The sequence below is a fragment of the Argiope bruennichi genome, chromosome 1 (assembly GCF_947563725.1).
Source record: "Argiope bruennichi chromosome 1, qqArgBrue1.1, whole genome shotgun sequence".
Classification (NCBI taxonomy): domain Eukaryota; kingdom Metazoa; phylum Arthropoda; class Arachnida; order Araneae; family Araneidae; genus Argiope; species Argiope bruennichi.
Window position 1 is genome coordinate 59,747,920 of NC_079151.1, and position 20,282 is coordinate 59,768,201.

The 20,282-nt window shown below is 30.3% G+C and overlaps 1 protein-coding gene across 1 annotated transcript in view; it reads right to left on the minus strand.

The window, feature by feature from the left end:
* Positions 1 to 3,562: 3,562 nt before the first annotated feature.
* LOC129968251 (5'-3' exoribonuclease 2-like) overlaps positions 3,563 to 20,282 on the minus strand; it is an 81,513-nt gene continuing 64,793 nt past the window's right edge. Inside the window, exons 32-34 of the mRNA XM_056082109.1 lie at positions 8,663 to 8,741; positions 7,449 to 7,626; positions 3,563 to 3,946 (exon numbers count right to left, since the gene is read on the minus strand). Coding sequence (XP_055938084.1) covers positions 3,890 to 3,946; positions 7,449 to 7,626; positions 8,663 to 8,741 — 314 coding nt within the window. The 3' untranslated portion in view covers positions 3,563 to 3,889. The remainder of the gene's footprint in view (positions 3,947 to 7,448; positions 7,627 to 8,662; positions 8,742 to 20,282) is intronic.

Genomic DNA, 20,282 nt, shown 5'->3' on the forward strand with positions numbered 1-20,282 from the left:
GTATTGTTGGCAAAGAACAAAAAATTGCAAAAATATTCGCCAATATTACCAACGTATATTATGAGGCTACATCCTTTTTCCATCTGCAAACAACGCAGTGGATTCCCAAATGAAAATGATGCAGTTCATTCGACATACATCTCATGAGAATGAATATCTCCGACTTCGTCATTTTCTATATGCATTCTAGATAGCAGGAGTTGTCCTTATTCAAAAATATAAAATTCAAATTCGAAATTCTGGGTATATAAAAAGATGGCATTAAAAATCGGGTTTAAAACAGAATAAATTTGAATATTCGACAGGGAGTAATACACAAAATACAGATATATAACTAATAGAATTATAAAAATAAATTTTCAGTAAAAGAAGTTAAAATTTTCATCCATACAATTTTATATCAATTTGAATATTAATTTTAGAAATTTTATAATTAATGCATTAAAATAAAAAAAAAAGATAGAGTTTCAAATGTAGCTTATCCATATTTATGATGTTTGAAGAATATTTGATCGGGGGAAAAAAATAAATGTTAGCGGAGGAACGAGAGGGGGGGGGGCAAAAAACATTCACCTTTTTATGTAAAATAAGAACGAAACAACCACCTTGTTTTGAAGCTAAATCGCATATAGATGAATTTCGAATGAATACTCAATAATACAAATAAAGAAATTGAGTCAGGCTCAAAGACTTGCTCAGACTTTTTTGAATAATTCTGTTTATTCAAATCATACAAGAAACAGGGAATGAAATATTCAAATGGAATATGAAATAAAAATGGTTGTGACTTTCTAAGTTTAAATAAAACTAAAAAAAAAAAAAACTAAGCATTTAATTCGTTTACCAGAAGACGATTCGTCAAAACGTGTATAGTTATGTTAGTTTAATTATTAGAAAGTGAAGAATTTTGAAGATAAAAATTTCCTGATTTATGAATAATTCATTTAACGACAAAAAGAAAAACAACGAGTTTGAATATTTGTTTACAAGGCTACCATTTTATTAGAATCAATAAAAAAGTGCAAGCAAATTGTTGCCGCCTTGAATACTAAACATAATGCGATCCTACCAAACATCGTTTTAGGAGAAAGACCCCCCCCCCTTTTTTGCATAAAAAAACTCGCCAAATCGGAGCAAGAAGAGGCGGAGAAACCTTTTAAGCAGACTAAAAGCAGGTTTTTGTTTGAGCAATGTTTGAACAATTCTCTCATGAATACGTTGAAAGGCTTAGGGACTAAGAAGCTAAATCCACGGGAAAGAACTTCGAATCATACCAAGAGAATTATCACTCTAAAAAGAATTTTTTTTCCCCCTGCTAAAAGCGCGCAAAGTGTCAAACTGAACTTTTTTTTCATCTTCCACTTACTGCTTTATTCCTTTGCAGATTTCATCAAATTTTGAAATAACGAAAAAAAAAAAAAAAAGACTAAGCACTGTTAGCCTCGACGTGACTAGACTAATTTTATGGTATTTGAAGAGCAGTCTAAGCTTTTTTTTTTTTTTTTTTTTTTTTTTTTGCAAAACAGAAGCGTAAAAATTATGGAAGAAACTGAAAAGATCTCGAATATGTTATTGCAAAAACTATTGGTATCGGGATTGGACATGAAAATTGATTCCAAAAGTTGAAAAGCGCATAATAGTTCGAAATGGAAGCTCTTTTGGTATATTTTTACATAAAATCAGGACCAGGCCTAGTGATATACAGAGAGTGTCTTGAAAAGAAGAATTCTGTCGTTCCTGTCTAATTCTAGTTTAATTTAACTATCTTTATATCATCATATTTGGCAAGAAATTTTGAACTGTCAACAGAAACTCATTTAATTATTTGGATTAATGAAACATACTTTTTAAAAAATATTCTAGAAAAATAAACTGGCAGATATTCTCTTCAAAACTTTCGTATATTCTCTAATATAAAGCCTTGCATAGCAATGGCGAACAAGAGTTACGAAATATTAATCTTCATAGTAAAGTTAGCATTTTTTTTCTTCTCTGAATACCTGACATGCAATTAATAGTATCCGAAAATCGAATTTGTGTTTTAGATGCGTTTTTCCTAACCGATTGACACAAAACTACACTTGTCACATTTATGATATATTTAAGTTATCGAGTTTACATGCTTCATAACATTAAAATGTATAAAAATCACTCATATTCAAAGCTTAAAATAAGTCGAAATCAAGGTGCGTTGCAGAATTGGTCATCTGTACTCTTCGATATGGATTCAAATCTAATCATATCCAAAACTGGCGAAGTACAGCAGCGATAATTTTTTCAAACACTCCCAAGCGCAGGCCTACAGCTGATACTATGGAGATTATGGTAAGTTCGAAACTTGTTTCTCTATATTATTATAATTTTCTTTGATATAGGTATAAAGTGAATCCTTATATAAATATGACGTAGGTGAGAAAACGGCATTTATGTAGACTGGGCAAAGTATTATGAATAATAAGCTTAGAATTATAGCCCCAGATTTAATCGTAAAGTAAAGCTGATACCCAGTTTTGTTGTATCAGGTACAGACCAATAATGATACTTGACTGTACCTGATAATGTTTTATAAATCATAATTGATTCTTTCTCATTCGGAATGAAACCAGGTATTCGGTGAGTAAAAGTTCTCGCTCTTGCACCAAGAGTATTAACTGATATTTATATGAATATGATTCCAAATTGGGATTCTGTTTCGTTAGAAGCAATATTAATGACTTTGTGCCAATAGCCTTGATTTTTTTTTTGTAAGTAATTGACAGGTAGGTAAAAAGAATTAATATAGTTAGTTCGAAAGACAGTGAGGAATCTTCAGTGGTATGTGCATTATTATTTAGGTTAGAAGAACAGTAATAACTAAGGGTAAAATATGTAAAGTAGAAAAAAAAATCATGCATGCTTATACTATAGTTGAGTCAACCTAGTATTTTATATCGTACTTATGTAGTACCACCCAACCGAAAAAAGATTATCAGTTAAGTCCAAATATTGATACTGAATACCTGGTATCTTTACACTATATCAGTTTCGTGTATCTTATTTAGTACCATCTAACCGTATTGTGAAATCTCTAAAATTTTGTGATACAACACTTTTGAGTGAATTAGGAAAATGAAATAATATTTTCTGATTTTTCAATTCTTTTGATTCTAAAATATATATATCTTCTTTTTTAAATAAAATTCTACATAAATTATTGTACTTTATATTTTCAATACTTATTTAGAGCTCAGATTGTATGAAAACTGGCTATTTGTAAAAATTAAATAAAATAACTCATCATAAAACAGATGCTGCAGAACATTATTGAAATGCTTTGAGTGCAATGCAATTCTTTTTAAAATTATTCTTTTCGACGTTATGTGACAAAGAAAGCGTTTTTCTGAAACTGTCTTTTTTTTTTTTAAGTCATGACTATTTTTGCAGCAACACAAATGTTTAAAAATATTGCCTAACTTTCATACTTTGACATGAAATATTCTGTCTTTTGATGACGATATTCAATGGTTATGCACAAAATATAAAAGAAGAGATAAACAAAACAGGTATGATTTCATTTTTTTTTATTGAAAACCCTTGACTTACACGTCTGTATGGTTCACTTCTAATTCATAAAATCCTGGCGAATCTGAAAGACTGATGTCAGGAATACAGAAATAATAATAATAATAAAAAAAAAAAAAAAACCAAGCGTTATTGATTTTTAAATAAATACATCAATGATGACCAATGACTCAAATATTTCCAGTCGATACAAAGAATGTCCGGATGCTTATACAAAGGAAAAATATGCTGAGATTTACAATTGTGTGTCATGATGTGAATAAAAACATTAGGGAGGGGAAAAAAAATCAGATGTCACAATTTGGACTATTTAGCTCTGATGGCTTTCTTAATATATTCCATGAGCTGAATAAGACCCGCCACCTCGACCAGATGGTGGATAACTCTGAAAGAGGAAAAAATAAGAATAAAAATATCTGATAAAACTGAATTTAAAGTTACACAGAGGATTAAATAGAAATAAATTTGTATTTTCACCCACTAGGTCATTCTGCGTGGGAATCAAAGACAAGGCACAAAATATTCGATGTTTTGATAAAAGTTGAAAATTGGTGAGTACTACTTCTTGCAAAACTATAAATATATTTTACATTTAAAACTTATTTTATATCTCTATTTGAATTATTATATTAACCCTTTAACTGCTATGAGCGCAAACCACCAGTTCAGTCTTCAGCGATCTCTACAACTTAGAGCAGTCAGCAGTTAAACTGCGATATTCTGTCTTCTAGAGCTAAATGTTGATTTGAAAACATTAAAGAATTTTTCAAAATAAGTAATTAAAAAATAAATATTTTATTCAATTATTAACAAAAGAGTTTCGAATGAATCTGTCATTTTATAATTTAAATTCTAAATTCACCAAAGAACGTTTATAAAGTTAAATATTAGTTTCTATCTATCTCCTTAATTTATAAGACCTTTCATTAACATTTTATTGTCACTTTGTAAGAATCTTCTTATCATTTAGATAATTCATAATCAGAATAAGGTTGAGTAGTCAAATTTCATCTTTAAAAAAACGCAGTTTATAAGTACTTTTTAAGCACCTTTGTGGTAGAAATTAAGGACCAACATTAACATAGTAGTTTTGATAATGGAACTAAGTTATGATAAAATTCACTAAGATACCCCCCCCCCCCAAAAAAAAGCATTGAATATCACCAGCGACTACTGCGTGTTTTTTTATACACTTTGAAGCTGAGTTACTTAAAATGGCTTTCCACACGTTTCTCATGAAAATCTAACTCAAGCACTTTCAATCCACATTTGAAATATTTTATTTGCATTACAGTCTAATGCTGAATGTTTATTAAGTGGATTCCACTATATTATTTTACATGATCATAGAATAAACGCTGTAAAATATATGATATTTCACTCAATATTTTTATTGATAATGAATCCTCTTTCAAGAGATGTTTGTTCACGAGAAAGAATGAAAATAACTTTCAAAATCTTCCGCAGTTTTGTAAATTTATTACCTTCAAAAAAGGATTAAAAAATCATCCAATCTCACTTTTCTGACATTAAAATTCTTGAAATTGAGTGAGGATGGTTTGATTACATTTCCCAATAAATCTGTATACTCTATTAGAATAGCATCACATTCATTTTCCTCTATTTGTCTTTTCTGATGCAAAAGAACTCGTTTCATTTTGTTTTCACAATTACTAGTTTTCTCTGCCATATATACTGGGCCAATATATATAACACTTCTTACTAACGCATAATTTATCGAAGACTTAATTATTATGTATGCCAGTATTTTCAAAACAAATTTCTGGCAGGCATGCTTGAAAAGCAGATAATTCTTACAGAAAATTTCTTTTTTACTGCAATTTTTCCAAATAAATATCAGATGCACAAAAAGGCAACATTGGGCCATTACAGGTATTAATTAGTCTCTATAAGCTTGGAAAAAAGTGAAAAACGAATCACAGGTAACTTTGAAAAGTTTACCACTTTCAACTAATTTTAAATAATTTATTATATCTTGCTAGATTTCAAATAAACGTTGGCTCATATTATTGGGAGAAAAAACCTTTGCACAAAACTTACAAGCAGTAAAAATGTTTAAATAATTTATAAATTAAAATACAATAAATATTCTGCAAAGAAGTAACCGCGGAACTAAAGTGCAACAATGAGTTTAAATCACAGCTGAACCAACTTTACAAGCCTATTTCCCGCCAAAGCATAAAATTAACCCTAAAAAAGACCCCCCCCTTTTTTTGTATACCGATGCAAGTAATAGAAGGGGGGGGGGGATGGAGGAATTAAATCAATGAAATCGACATTTTTTCACCATGCAAACTATATACTATCGTTGGATAAACTTTTTTTCAACCTTTGGACTCACTAATGCAAATGAATCAGCAATCAGCATCACTTCCTTCTTTATGATCAACACAGTTCTTTGAAAGATTAGACAAAACAAAGAAAAATAAGCGCCTGCGTAAAAAGTAAACACTTTTTTTATAACTTCAAATCGCCCTCCCTTCGAGTGCGTTTTTGCAGTTATTTTTTCAATCATTATTTAAACTTCACTATACCATTGTTTAATTCGGAAAAACTGTATGATAATATTAAAATACCAGAGGGGACAGTTTTCAATTTAAAAAAAAAAAGGTTAAAAAAAGTTTATTTCATTTTAATTTTATAATTGCAAATATCTTCCCAATTTTACAGATAACTCCATAAAACTTTTTGTGTGTGTGCTTTTATTATGGTAGAGCGTGGATTTTTCAGCCGATATCCTATATTTTTCTGTAATTTCCTTATTCCGCCATTTGATTCGTTGTAACATGTCTAAATAAATTCAGCATAATGACTTTACTATAGGTAAACGTTATTTCCCAGGCTATACGAGACGCCGTTTTCAATTTAAAGGCTTAAAAGAACTTTACCTATCACCATGTATTTATTCAACTAATATATAAATTACACATAGAACAATGATCATTGAATATAATTGTATATTAATAAATGCAGTGGAATTTTAAAAGTAATGGCAAAGAAAATGAAATCATAATTTTCTTTACTCAATATTTTTCCCCCAAATCTGAGAAGCACTGGTGCATTAGAAAAATGAAAGGTATAAAGCATACCTATTTCATTTTCGTTTGATAACATCTACTGATTTTACCCATAACTGGAGATGGGCGTCAAAGCTCTGATTATCACGTGGCAATTTGTCCTTGAATACAATCATCTCCTCAATACCTACAAGTCGTTCTTTCAGGAGTATAGTGGCAAAAGTCTAAGTATGAATGCATGCATATAACCGAGTTATTCTTTTTCAAAGTTCCGTTGGTATTTATTGACTCACTGACTCCATATCACTGAAACTGCTTCTAATCTGAATAATGCAAAAAGAATAAAGAAATATTCTTTAAAAAATATTTTAAAATATTGCATTCTTTATTTTTGCTTGTTAAATTTTAACAGTTATTAACATTAGTGTAATTCCGTAATATCTAAACGAAAGAAATACTCATTAAAAGATTGTCTAGGATTTTCTAACATCTTTCCAACATTTCATATTATAGCATCTAATATTTTTGGTAACTATATGATTTCTAGAATATATTGTGTTTCCAAAATAAATTCCAATGCTGTTTACAAAAGACAAAACAGAAAAATAACAATGTAGTCATTTTGACTCCATGTCTCTGGTCTTGTGAGGAAATGCATGTCTCCAGCTATGGGTTAACATCGTTTATTATTGCCTATTACTTCTTCCAAAGAACATAAATTGCATTAAAAAAAAGTAAGTAATAAGCAATGCTATTCAAAATATTTCAATGTTTCCTCATTCCATAATACCAGCAATTGTCTAAACTGACTTTTACTCCTTGTCGTAAGTTGGGATAAACACAACTCACCCTTCTAGAGTCCCTTGGTTGATTTCTGTCTTGATACCTGGAAGATGGAGGATGCCTGGAAGGAGGGTTTTGGGAAACTCCCTGCATAGGACCCCTGTATCCACCTCTACTACTGTTGTAACCATCTGAACCCATTGGTCCCCAATATCCACCAGCGCCACCAACAGGTGGAGGTGGTCTGTAAGTATACAACATACATTCTTAAATTTTCAAAAGCATAAAACTCAAAAAAATGTCAGAACAAAAGAATTTATTCGAAATGTTTTAAAAAATAATTTCAGATTTATTAACTATTTGTATAATTGAGTAGGTAATGTAAAAAAACTGCATTTTCCAAGGGTTAGAATAACAACTGTTATTCAAATATGGCATTATATTATCATAGCCAAAGAAAAACAAAATATGAAGATTTAGAATATTAATTTAAAACATAGCCTGCCAATGTACACCACAACTATACAGGCAGCAATCATAGTATTTTACATTCAATATGTTAAAATAAAACTAATGAGCCGAATTTCATTCATTGAGCTTGTTTTTGGATAATTATTCCATTTCATCCCATAAATTAATTATAATTAAAAAAAAAATTCATTCCAAAAATAGAAAATCTTTTTCTTCATACAGAAAAAAAGTGTAAATGAATTCATGACTATTGAATCTTTTTTAATAATGAAAACATTTAAATAGGTTGAATAAGAAGTAAAGGCATGAACGACACTTTCAACTTTCCATGGCTTATAATTGATTTTCATATTAATCATGTAGTTATTAAGAGTACAATAATTTGAGAATTCATTTTGCTCATAGAAAATCAAGCATTTTAAGTTATAAAAGTATACAAACTGAAATATTTATAATTCCAAATATAATAAGTTAAATTTAAAAAAGTAATTAATTTTAAAACAATATTTTCAATAGCAGCATTAAATGTTGCTTCAATTACTCTTAATTTATTAAAATTTAAATAATAATGGCAAAACCTAACAATGTAATTTACATAGTATGAAATAATAACAAAAAAAAAGAAAGTAAAGCCAACAGCCATCTTAGTTGCTATTATTCACAAAAGAAAATTTTTCAGAAACCTGGAACAAAGGAAAAACAACTAGGAACAGTACAAGTACTGTAACAGTTTGGATTCAATGAAAGTGCTGTTTAGGCATAGATTACACAAGTTTAATGAACGGAAATTCAAAAACAATTCTACTTACACAAAGGACTGTTGGCTAGGTGGTCCATAAGCAGGATTTTGACTTGGACGCCTGGAATCACCCCATCTGTTGCGAGAATCTGCAACAAATAATAAAAAGAAAATTAATATTATTCTACAAAGAATTCTAATTTTGTTTCATCTGTTTTAGAGACTTATAATTCGTTTCTGACCTGATTAAAGCGATGAAAAATTCAAAATAAAGACAAGTAATTCATCTTTCCTACTTCCAATACAGGTAATTATTTAAGACTTTGAATTAAAAGCTTCATTAAAGGTGTTATATAGGAGAATTTCGATAATTTCATTTTCAATTTTAGAGTACAATAACAATTAAGTTGCTCATACGAAACTATGTGAGAATATAATGAAATTGTTTTATGAATTATCATAACATAAATAAATTTCGTAAATTCAATGTTTGTATTTCCTTATAAAATCGAAACAAACAGTGATAAATATCTGCGTCACTCTATCACATTATGTAGGATAGTTTTTAAAGTAATTGTAGATGAAAATTTTATACAATTTAAACTATCTTTATCAACTCAACCGCTCACGAATTCTTCCAATTTTTAAGAAATGGAAGAATTTGTGAGCAAAATGAGGCTGTTTTATTTATATGCAACAGATATTTCAAACAGTTTAGAATGTAACATCATTCTGTTGGAGGTTTACATTGAAAAGAATCAACTTTACAAGAAGAGGAGCAATTTGAAATAAATGCAGTAATAACAAAAAAAATATTTCCTCATGAGTCAATTCGACCTATTAATATATTAAGTTTAATAGATCCTATTAAAATATTAATTAATTTATTTATTAATACACACACACACACATACATATGATAAAATTTAGTTTTTCGGAACTCCTAATGGCCAAAACTTGTATATCCGTCAACAAACATGAAATTACCAATTATATTAACTAATTACCTCGAAATGACCGAGATTCAAATACGAATCCATTTCAAAATATTATCAAATTAGCGTATTAGCTATTTATGTTATGTATTATGTAAATTAGCAGTTAGAAAAAATGCATAAAACTGATTCATTCTTCACACATACTTTCACTATAATTCAAGTACATCATGACAACTGAAAAATAATAAATTAATTACACGTTTGTTGCGAGGCGCAATTTGCGATACCATAGTACTATATAAATCAAATGCTTAAAGATTTGATATTGCAATAATCATGTTTTAACTAATTTCGTAAATATTATTACTTTAGTTTCTCTACAAGAAATATCTTTCAAAAATAATAAAGACAATTCATTCATCTCTCGACAGATGTGATTATTCCAGATCAATAAAAAAAAACCCTAAATATTCTGGAACTGGAAATAGATAACGGAAGGGAGTAAAAAAAAATGTCGTATCCAGACAACAGACAGGAATAATAGCAACGGCAATTTCCTACATAAATAGTTTCCCCCATTTCGTAACAGAATAGGACAGTGTGGGGGTGGATAAAAAAAAATAGTTATTGACAAGGAGAGGACAGACAGTAGTTGCATCCACAGATGCTAATATTTCGAATCTCATTTGGGGATCACGCTTGACCCGTCTGGGATATAGAACAGAATGGTAATCCGTTAAGGTCACAAACTCGGGAGATTTTCTTTAAACGGAAAAGTAGGATAGGAGAAAGCAGCTGCTTATTTAATGGACAAGAATAAAACAAATATTCTTTTCATGAATATTTAAGCAACATGATAAAAAAAACACAAATAAATCAACATAAATATGCCTTCAACTCAAGAGACGCAGGTTAAATAAAATAATCTTAAAAAAAAAAAAAAGTGACATGCGGAAGGATATGTGCATATTTCCGGAAATTATTTTTAAATGTAAACTTCTCCTTTTATCATCCTCTCGCCCCTATTTTGATGAATTGCAAAAGCATGCGCAAAAGTGCGGAGGGTTTTGGAATCAGTTAGCAAACAATAGATGTTAATTTTTTTTCACTATTATTTTCCTTCCGCCAATCAAAATTAACTTAAGTCTGGTTTTCTTCACGTTTGCAAAGAAAATGCTTTTTTAAAAATGAAATTCTCTTGGTTTTGAAAAAGAAAAAAAAAAGTTCCTTTTACTAACAAAGGGTAAGTAAATTTGGTTACTGTGTATTTTAAATTTACGAGAATTAATTTGAACACATTTTTAATTTCTTCATAAAAACTACACAAATATATTAAAATCAAATGTTGCTAGATTTCATACGGTGGAAAAATATAGAAATTTATGGAAATATTTAGTAAATTATGAGTGTTAATATTATTATTTTTTAGTGCAACAATATAATTTCAATAAGGAATTTAAAGACAAACGGGGACTTAAAGCGTTAGGTATAAAACAAGAAAGCATATACACGAACTGAGTTTTTAAAAATACTTTTAACAAAATTAAGGAGCATTTTATTGCTATTTTTAAATTTTTAAAAAGGCAAAATAACTCTCAATAAATAAAACACGACATAAATTATTTATACTGCGGTGTAATTAAAATGGAAATAGCAAGTATATGGAGTTGGAAGGGGGAAAAAAATGTAAGCGAGAAAAATATGAACGAACGGAATGCCAGGAAATAAAGGAAAATAGTCAGAAAGAGGAACCAGCTAACTTGATATTCAGTGTGGGGTTCGCAGGAAAGCCCGTACCTTTGAGTGCTAGGTAAACAAGTTGGGCGGCCGCGTTGCGTCCGGTACAAGGCAGCCATAAACACAGGGGCGCAGAGAGCACCGGGGCTTCATTCGATCGCTGCCTCTAGTACCAAAGGGAGGTTTTTAATCTTGCTTAGGGAAAAGAAGGATAAGGCGGGAGGTGGATTTTTTTTTTTTACGAACATTTTGCTATTTTTTTGTTGCTATGATTTATGATTTATCCTTCGCGGTTCGGGTACAGTTATGAGCAATCATACTCATTGAAAATTGAATTTTACTATTCCATTTGTAAAATAATAATAAAAAAAAAATGCGAGTTACGAATTTTAACGTTTTATTACTTAGAATTTAGAGGAGCAAATTTATGGAGAGCATGGGATTTCAGTATAAAGAAGTACGATTTAGCTATCGAGTTCGAACTCTTACTCAAAGAAATCAAGTAATAGTAGTAATATTTTCACAAATAGTTTAGTTAAGTTGAAATATAATGCACATGCACACAAAACATGGTAGAATAAAGTTGAATGAAACTGTAAATACAAGTTTATTAAATTTTATAATTAAATTTATTTCCAAAATTTTCTTAAGAGAATTTAAAATAAGAAAATAAAGTTGAAAAAAAAAGCAATTTACAATTTATAAACAAATTATCAAAATAAGAACTCTTATTACATAAAATTACTATACTTTTACTATTAAGTCCAAATTGTTCTATAATTTTTTTTTATCCAATTTCACATTAAAAAAATTATCCACGAAATTCAATTTTTTAACCTCTTTTATAGGGCTATTAACCTGTCTTATTATAATAAAGTTAACATTCTAAGCAACTCATTTTATTTTTAAGACTGAATTATTTCGATAAAGCAAATGTAATATAAGTTGTATCCACTTTATTCATGAGAACAAAGAGCTAATTTTTAGAATTCAGTAAAAATAATTTTTCTTAGAAATATTCCAGAACATAAAATCAAATTAAAAGTTATCCATTAATCTATAACTCTCTCATTGATCAAGGCAATTAGATTATGATACTTTTATATTTTTACTTTAATTTTTTTTATAATGTGGTAAGGAAATAAATCTATTAGCAGAAAGATATAAGAACAGAATGATATAATAAGAATGCGAAACAAAAGCATACCTGCTTTGAAATGCTGTTTTGCAAAGGCAAAAACTTAATGGAAGATATTAATAGTTGACATAAATTACCCATTAATAATTAATGCAAATACTTAAATGAAAAAAATGAACAAAAAGTTTGAAATTTTTGACATATAAATAGGAAGATAATGAAAATTCTCTGTTATATCAGAAAAAAAAGAAGAAAAACTTTTATATCACAAATAATACTTCTAAATGCTTAGCAAAAACCATTTCAATATTCGATTCTATAGAGATAAAGCATCGTTATTAGAAACAAATGCCGCACATTTTTTTTTTTTTTTTGATTTCTAATGACTACTTTGAGGATAAATTTTATCACACTCCAAGATAATTAATATTAAATAAATACATAATACATTTTGAAATTTCTCAAAACATGCAACTTTTATTAAGATTAATAAGGCCTATGATTTAAATAAAAATAAATAAATAAACCAATAAAAACTAAGCATAAACAGTCACGATATTTACTAGTAAGGATTCCCACTGGCACAACAGCTTATCACTTAATGATTTCGAAGAACATATTTAATGTTTGAAATTTTATAATATAGGAGGCCACTGTAAATGTGATTAAACTGTTAATAGTAAAATAATCTTGATATGCCAACATTTTAGGGAAAAGAAACATCCAGTTTTATATAATTGAAATTAATTCAATTATGGAGCTAAAAGTATCACTATTTTAAGTGAAAATTTTAATCATCCCCTCGACAAATATCTACAGCAAATGGTGGTGTTTTTTCGAGACAGTCGTTAATAGGTTTAAAACAATAAAATTCAAAATTTCATAACTCCATCAGTTATAGTTGCAGAAAAATGGAGCTACTTTTATTTAAAACTTTGGTATGTCAAAATAATACGACTTGACACACGACTAATAATATTTATATCAATTTTACTATATACGATTAATAAGACTGGGGTACTGTATAAAAGTTCAGGCGTCATAATTTTCAGCATTGTTTTATTGATTCAAACAACATAAAATATCATTTAAAGCACTTCCCAATTAAAAATATATGCATATCTTTAACGGTTTCGAAATTAACTAATGGGGCACTAATTAACTAATTTCGAAATTAACTACCTGTATATATTTTTTAAGATAAATTTTAATTTGCAAGATAACAGAAATTCTCTCTATTATTTGGAATCTTAAAAAATAAAAAAAACTTGTTTTAATAATAGGGAAGACTTAAAGCAGAATAATTTAAAATTTGATTTATACAATAACAGTATAATGCAAATTAAAATTTCAATTAAAAATAAAACAAAATTAAATTATATCTGTTCAGATTTGTGATTTTTACTTTCATAAATCTAAGTAGTTTTATGACTCCTACAAAATATTCAAGCAAGAAAATGGCTGGAAACTGTTAAGGGATTTGGAAATCCAATTTTACATTTCTTTTAACGCATTATTTAGAAAATAAAATAACAGAATACAACACATAATAGCTTAGAATAGTGATATTTATATAAGATAATCATATGTATTCTCTTATCTAGAGAATAGGCAGTTCTACCTTAGACAATCCATGCATTTGCTGTGAAGGGAAAAAAATGCATAAAGCAAAGCACAGAGAAACAGAACGCCATAAAATAGTAGTAATAATTACACCAATGGCGTAACGAAAATAAGCGGCACCCGCGACATAATGAGAATTTTTCGTTCCTCTCTCAAGTTATGAGCAGGTGCTTAGAATGAATATGAATGATTGGCGCCAGGGGCATAATATGCTTTTTTTCCCCATCATCATATTTGGGCCTTATTTTTATCTCAATGGAGTTTCCTAAGATTGGTGCTTAATATATCTATAATCCCCTTACATCTTCCAACCACTACGTCACTGAAATGCGTATGTGTTAAAATCGTATAACTTAGACTTGTTTAATGTCTTATGTTGCTTTATTTTTTAGTCGTCTTCTTATTATGACCAAGGAATTAGCAGCTAACCAATTTGCACTCGAGGGGTGACTTATGGTCACCATTCAAGACGGTGCATCATTCTGACGTTTTAGTTATTTATTTTTCAATTCAGATTGTTAAAAATACCTACAGAATGGTAAAAAGATGTATATCAACTTTTCGGAGAAATTCAACTTGAAACAATTATGTATATTTATTTTTCTTGACAATAAACAAGCCCTTATATTAGGTGAATAATTTTGCATCGAATTAGTTTTCCGCGTGCAAAGGGTTAAATAATCTTCTACTTTATTAAACATATCTTTCTTACTTTTAAAACGACCCAAGACAATAAATAGATGATTTTTTTTCAAATTGGTTAATTAAGAGCGTATTATACTATTTATTAAACACATAAACACACACACAAAAAAATTCCATTCTAAAATTCCATATCCCATTCTTCACTTAAACCACTCCTGCCTTCTTATAAAGAATTCAATAACTAATTTTTGTGGAGGTGTAAGAAAAGATATTCCCTTCACATGGACAAAGAGAACGCTGTCGATCTCCGACTCATGCCTCTTTTTCTCGCACCCGCGCCCTTCAGCGTGGAATGCTTAAATAAGAGGTAGTAAACGCTTCCTCCTTCGTTCCTCCCTCCTTTTCCCTTTCCCGCCAATCCCGGAGAGAACATACAATATCTCATTTCCTGTTGCGCACAATGGATCCCGAGCTCCAGAAATTTCGAAATCCGATGGTTACAGGAAGGGATATTATTCGCGACGATCCGCCCGCAATCGAAATCGATATGAAACGATTGTTGCGCCCCGGCACAGGATAAAAGGAACACAATACATACACACACACATACGAGGAAGAGAATAACGTTAAATAAATAAAAAAATAAAAAACCAAATAATAATACTAATAACAACAGTATAGACGTTATAAATAAATAATAAAAAAAGGAACGAAGGATGAGGGAAAAAATATAAAAAAAATGGGGCTCTTCCTTTTGTCACGAGCGCACGCGGCACAAAGATCAACAAAAGCGAACGCCCGAAATTCGGGAAAATGGATTCGCCGCAAAAGCAATATCAGGAAAGGAAAGGGGGCTTTTGGAACAAATAATCTTTTAAAAGCAGATTGCTTTTTCTCCTCCTATGTCTTCTATAGTTGCTTACTTTTTTTCCCCCTGCCCCTTTCCTTTATTCCTTCTTTCCGATAAAATTGAGCCGTCGTTAGAAAAAAATAAAAGAAAATAGAAATAAAAAAAATGCATCGCTTCGCAAAAATGCGTTTTAAAATTTAAGTGCCTTTTTAAGTGAGAGGAAGGTATAGGAGACGCAAGAGTTATGGATTGGAAAACTAGAGCAATCGAGGATCTATAATCTGAAGCCTACTTTTTAAGACGGAGAGAGTTATTCTTACGTTTGATTCACAAGATGAGAAATTTAAAGCCGAGCTGGGTTCTTTTTTTTATTTAACTAACTAGAGCCCTACTGACAGAAGCTCCTCTTGGAGTATGTTTTTAAAATATTTATTATTAGTTTTAAGGCTCAAAGTAGATTCTCGGAAGAACGGATGCATTTAAAACTTATCAAATCCGAAAGAACTTACTTTTTATAAAGTCACATATTTACAAAAGGATCATATTAAAAAGAGTCATTTGTAAAGAGCTTCCACGAAATCATAATTGCGATGTTTTTAGAATCAGGAGAACAATGGAATGAGTTTAAAAATGACAATTCAAAATCAGAAGCAACAAGTATTTTGCAAAGATTTAAAATGCACTGATAGTCATTCGCTGAATATAATAAAATAAAAATAAAATTTGCAACTATAAATATCTGCTAAATACTTCTTTCTCATATTTTTTTCAATATCTTTGCAGATTTAATATAAAAATAAAAGATAATTCATTCTCAAGAAAATACATGTTTAATGTGCCAAGCCATAATTTTTTTGGTACCCAGCGCATTTTGTAGGAAGAAGAAAAGGACAAGGCATCACAGCACAGAGCAAAGATAATACGCAGTTAGATGACATGAGCAGTTTTTTCATATGACTGCAAAAGCATGTGAAATGATTTTAAAACAGCAAAAAATCGGAATGCTAGATTTAATACCAAAGGAAAGGAAACGACTTACATCTGGATCCATAATGGAAAAAATCAAATGAACAAATTTCCAAAAGTATTAAATCATTTTATATTGTTATTTTCTAACATAGAATAGTGTTCTTAATTCCTTTCATCTTTTTGCTTATTTGCAACTTTCAATAAAGAAATAAATCTATACCAACATAATGACATATCTAACAATGAACATAGGTTTTTAACATCTCAATTCCTTCTTAAAATCGCACACTAAAATAAAATTCATATCAATCCATATTATCGATATATTGCTTCCTTTAATAATAATTACTTATTATTACTTGATGCGCATACGATATAAAAGGAAATAAAATTAGTTGAACTTTAATTTGAAGGTAATAAATTCAAATTAAAAGTTTTTTTAAAATCAGTTCAATGGCTTTAAAAAAATTTTAAAAGAAATATAAACAGATATTATATCCGTTTAAATAATAAGTTCTGGGCATGACATATATATATGCTTCTAATGCCATTTGCTACTTATTATGAAAGAAAAAATGAAGCCATCAAACATTCTGTTCGCTATGATAACAAATACCACGATTAAAGAAAATCTCTAATTTTATAAGGAGGAAGGGGGGGGGAGGGTATATCACTTTAAAATCAATTTAGAAAATGCAATTGGGTTTCAATAAGATCTTTACATAAAATAATAATGAACACAAATTGGCGTTCTTCAATAAATTTAAAATTGGTTAGCGAAATTTAGAATTTAAGCGAAGTAGACACAATGAAAATAACATTATATTAAAATTGTGACACTATAATAGAAATTTCTCTTATAACTAAAAATAAATCTCTTCAGAAAATTTTAAAAAATTATACTTCATCAAAAAAAAAAAAAAAAAAAAAAAGCGAAACATAATTTTAATAAATTACAAATGAAAAGAGCATTATAAAGAACAAGCTTATACAGAATAATATTTATACGCTTTTCAATAGGCGAATTATTTAATGCAATCAATCAGTACATAATACAAGTGATGTTTCAAAACATTATGTTCGTACCACAACTGTAAAAATCACACTTGTATAGTGGCACTTGTTAAAAAAAAGTGCCGAATACTTCAAAACTACTTTTTTCCAGAGCATTTCGCAGCATTTATTTTTTTTTTTCCTCTCCAGTTCACAAGTTTATAATTACGCAAACTCAACAGCTTGTTTACGATAACTCGAGACCATCGTGAAACGGCTCGACCTTAGGTGCACTTAGGTCGCACTTCTAAGTACTTGGTCCTGGGAGTGATTGGGAGAAAATAATAATGCCGAGGGGAGCAAAAAATGTTAAAAAAAGTTCAATCTATAAAATGCAAGGGGAGAGGGAAAAAATATAATCAAATCGTTGAATAACAGAAAGACGAAAACTCTTGAGATCCAGGGTTGATTCAATGAAGAACGCGCGGAAGTTGAGTGTTCCCGAACTATGCTTCGCGCCAACTGCAGTGGCCCAAACGCAAATAGGGTTAAACAAAACAAGACAATGGACAGAAAAGAGCAGAATGACAAGGGAGGGCGAGATTTAAAAGTAGAAAAAGCATCCATACATGTGAAATAAAAAAGAAAAGAAAAGGGAGAGAGATACGCATGTATATAAAAAAAAAACCAGAGTAGCAGAGTTGACAAAAGCGTCCACATATAAGAAAATTCTCTCGTGATAAATCAGACATGAGGCAGCGGCAAACAACAATGGCGTCCGTTTCCATGGTAATATCCACTCGAGAACTCGCAGCTTGCAGCTCAAGTGAGGGCCCCAAACGACTGAATCATACATGTGAATGGGGTAGGGACCGCTTCGAGGGCCCTCGACATCGCAGGGCCGCACAACCCAACTGTTCCCAACCTCAAAGGTCCATTCTCGCACCGGGATAGTTTCGCGGTGGCTGGTCACTGGGACCCCCGACAGGTTCTCAGAGGGAGAGGGCGCATCAAAAACATTGAATGAACATCTGTTCAGTTCAGGCATCATCGCATTAAACGTATATCCAGTTTTTAAAAGAGACAAAAATGACTCGGTAACACTCCAATGCGCGGCAGCCTCGTCTTGGGAGGAATTTAAATAAGAGAAAGGAAATGCCAGAGGTTTTCGGTGAGCATTAAAATATGTAGTGTAGCACTCATGTCGTTTCGATGCGAATCTAGATATTTTGCTGACAAACAAGTGATTTTTTCTTACTTTGTCAAATGCATTTCTTTTCAATTTCCTGCGTTTATGTGCATATCCTCAAGTGAGGAAACCCACTAATTAAAACAAACTAATAACATTTTCAAAAAATTTAAGCAAGCCATTTGATGAAAATTTGAGCGTGGGAGAAAAATTATACTACTATCTATACAAAAAGGGAAAAGTATAAAAGAAGATAATAACGCTTATCAATAAAAACTTGAAAACTCCATATCAATTTTCGAAAACTAGCTTTTTTGAGATCTTCTTCGACATAACATTTTTTTAATGTTATAAACTAGTTTAAAAATTAAATAAAAAATTACAAATTAAATATGTTAATTGCGCTATTAAGTTAACACTTTTTAGTGCCATGGGAAATATACTTCCCACCAAATTCACCACTCTTTGTATGATGTTATGTAGGTTGGCATAAAAATTTTTTTAATTAGGACAAAAACTTCGATGATTCAGTTCCTTATCTCATACCTTATGATGTGCCTTGAGTTGTTAATTAAACAAATTAACTAACTAATCAAATTAAATTTATCTAATAAGCTAAAGGAATCACTTCTCTTAAGACAATCTCAACCTAAAAATATTTTAATATATCATGACTAAGGAAAAAAATGGAATTAATAAATAATACAAATAACTCCAACTAATGTAAACGGCTAAGTTAGTCGATTGAAATTTAAAATAGTGGATTAAAATTACTTAACTAACATTTTTTCGACACTTTTTGAAAATAGCGTCTTTTTTTTTAAATTTTAGATTGATTGATATAATTGGCAAATATCTAAATTACTTTGTTAACTGCATCAACAAAGGCTAAAGGAATGTGTACAGAATACACTGAGCCTGGGAAGATATTTTTGACTTTTCAAAAGTACACAACTTTCATGAAAACGGATTTCACGGACAATAGAGCCGTGCTAAAACCCAAATACTTTTCTGCCAAAGGAACGGACAGAACCAGAATGACCCAAAGCAGGATTTGTCTGCTCCCCTAAACCAGTGTCCAGTGATAAAGCTGACACATCGAAGTGCAAGAGCGGAGCATATTCGCTCCCATGTTCATGCCACATCAGCAGTCAGCGAATCCCAAAATCCATAATACGTTTTTTGTGCATAATCGGCCTCAACCGACGCACCACTTCAAGACTACAAAGGTTCCAAATCCTTTCTCTTAATCCTGTCTAATTCCATTGTGAACGGCTTCCCCTTCACCACTGCGTGGCTGCTTCTGGGCAAATATCGGGAGTCCAACATCCCCACCTTCCGCACTTCTCTCCCCCAGCATTTCGAAAGTTCCACATTCTCAACTAATCTATACGCTCGTAGTATTGGCAAGCTATATCAACACTCAAAAACCTTCCCCTACGCCAATTCCAGTGCCCATATGGTAACACATGCTTTGGTCACATTTGGGGTCCCACGAACTTTTTTTAGAGAATCCAGTTATGGTTTGATAATCGACCTAAAAACTATCACATTAAGAAAATTTTATATATAATAATATCATATTCAAATGGTGCTCTAAAGATAATA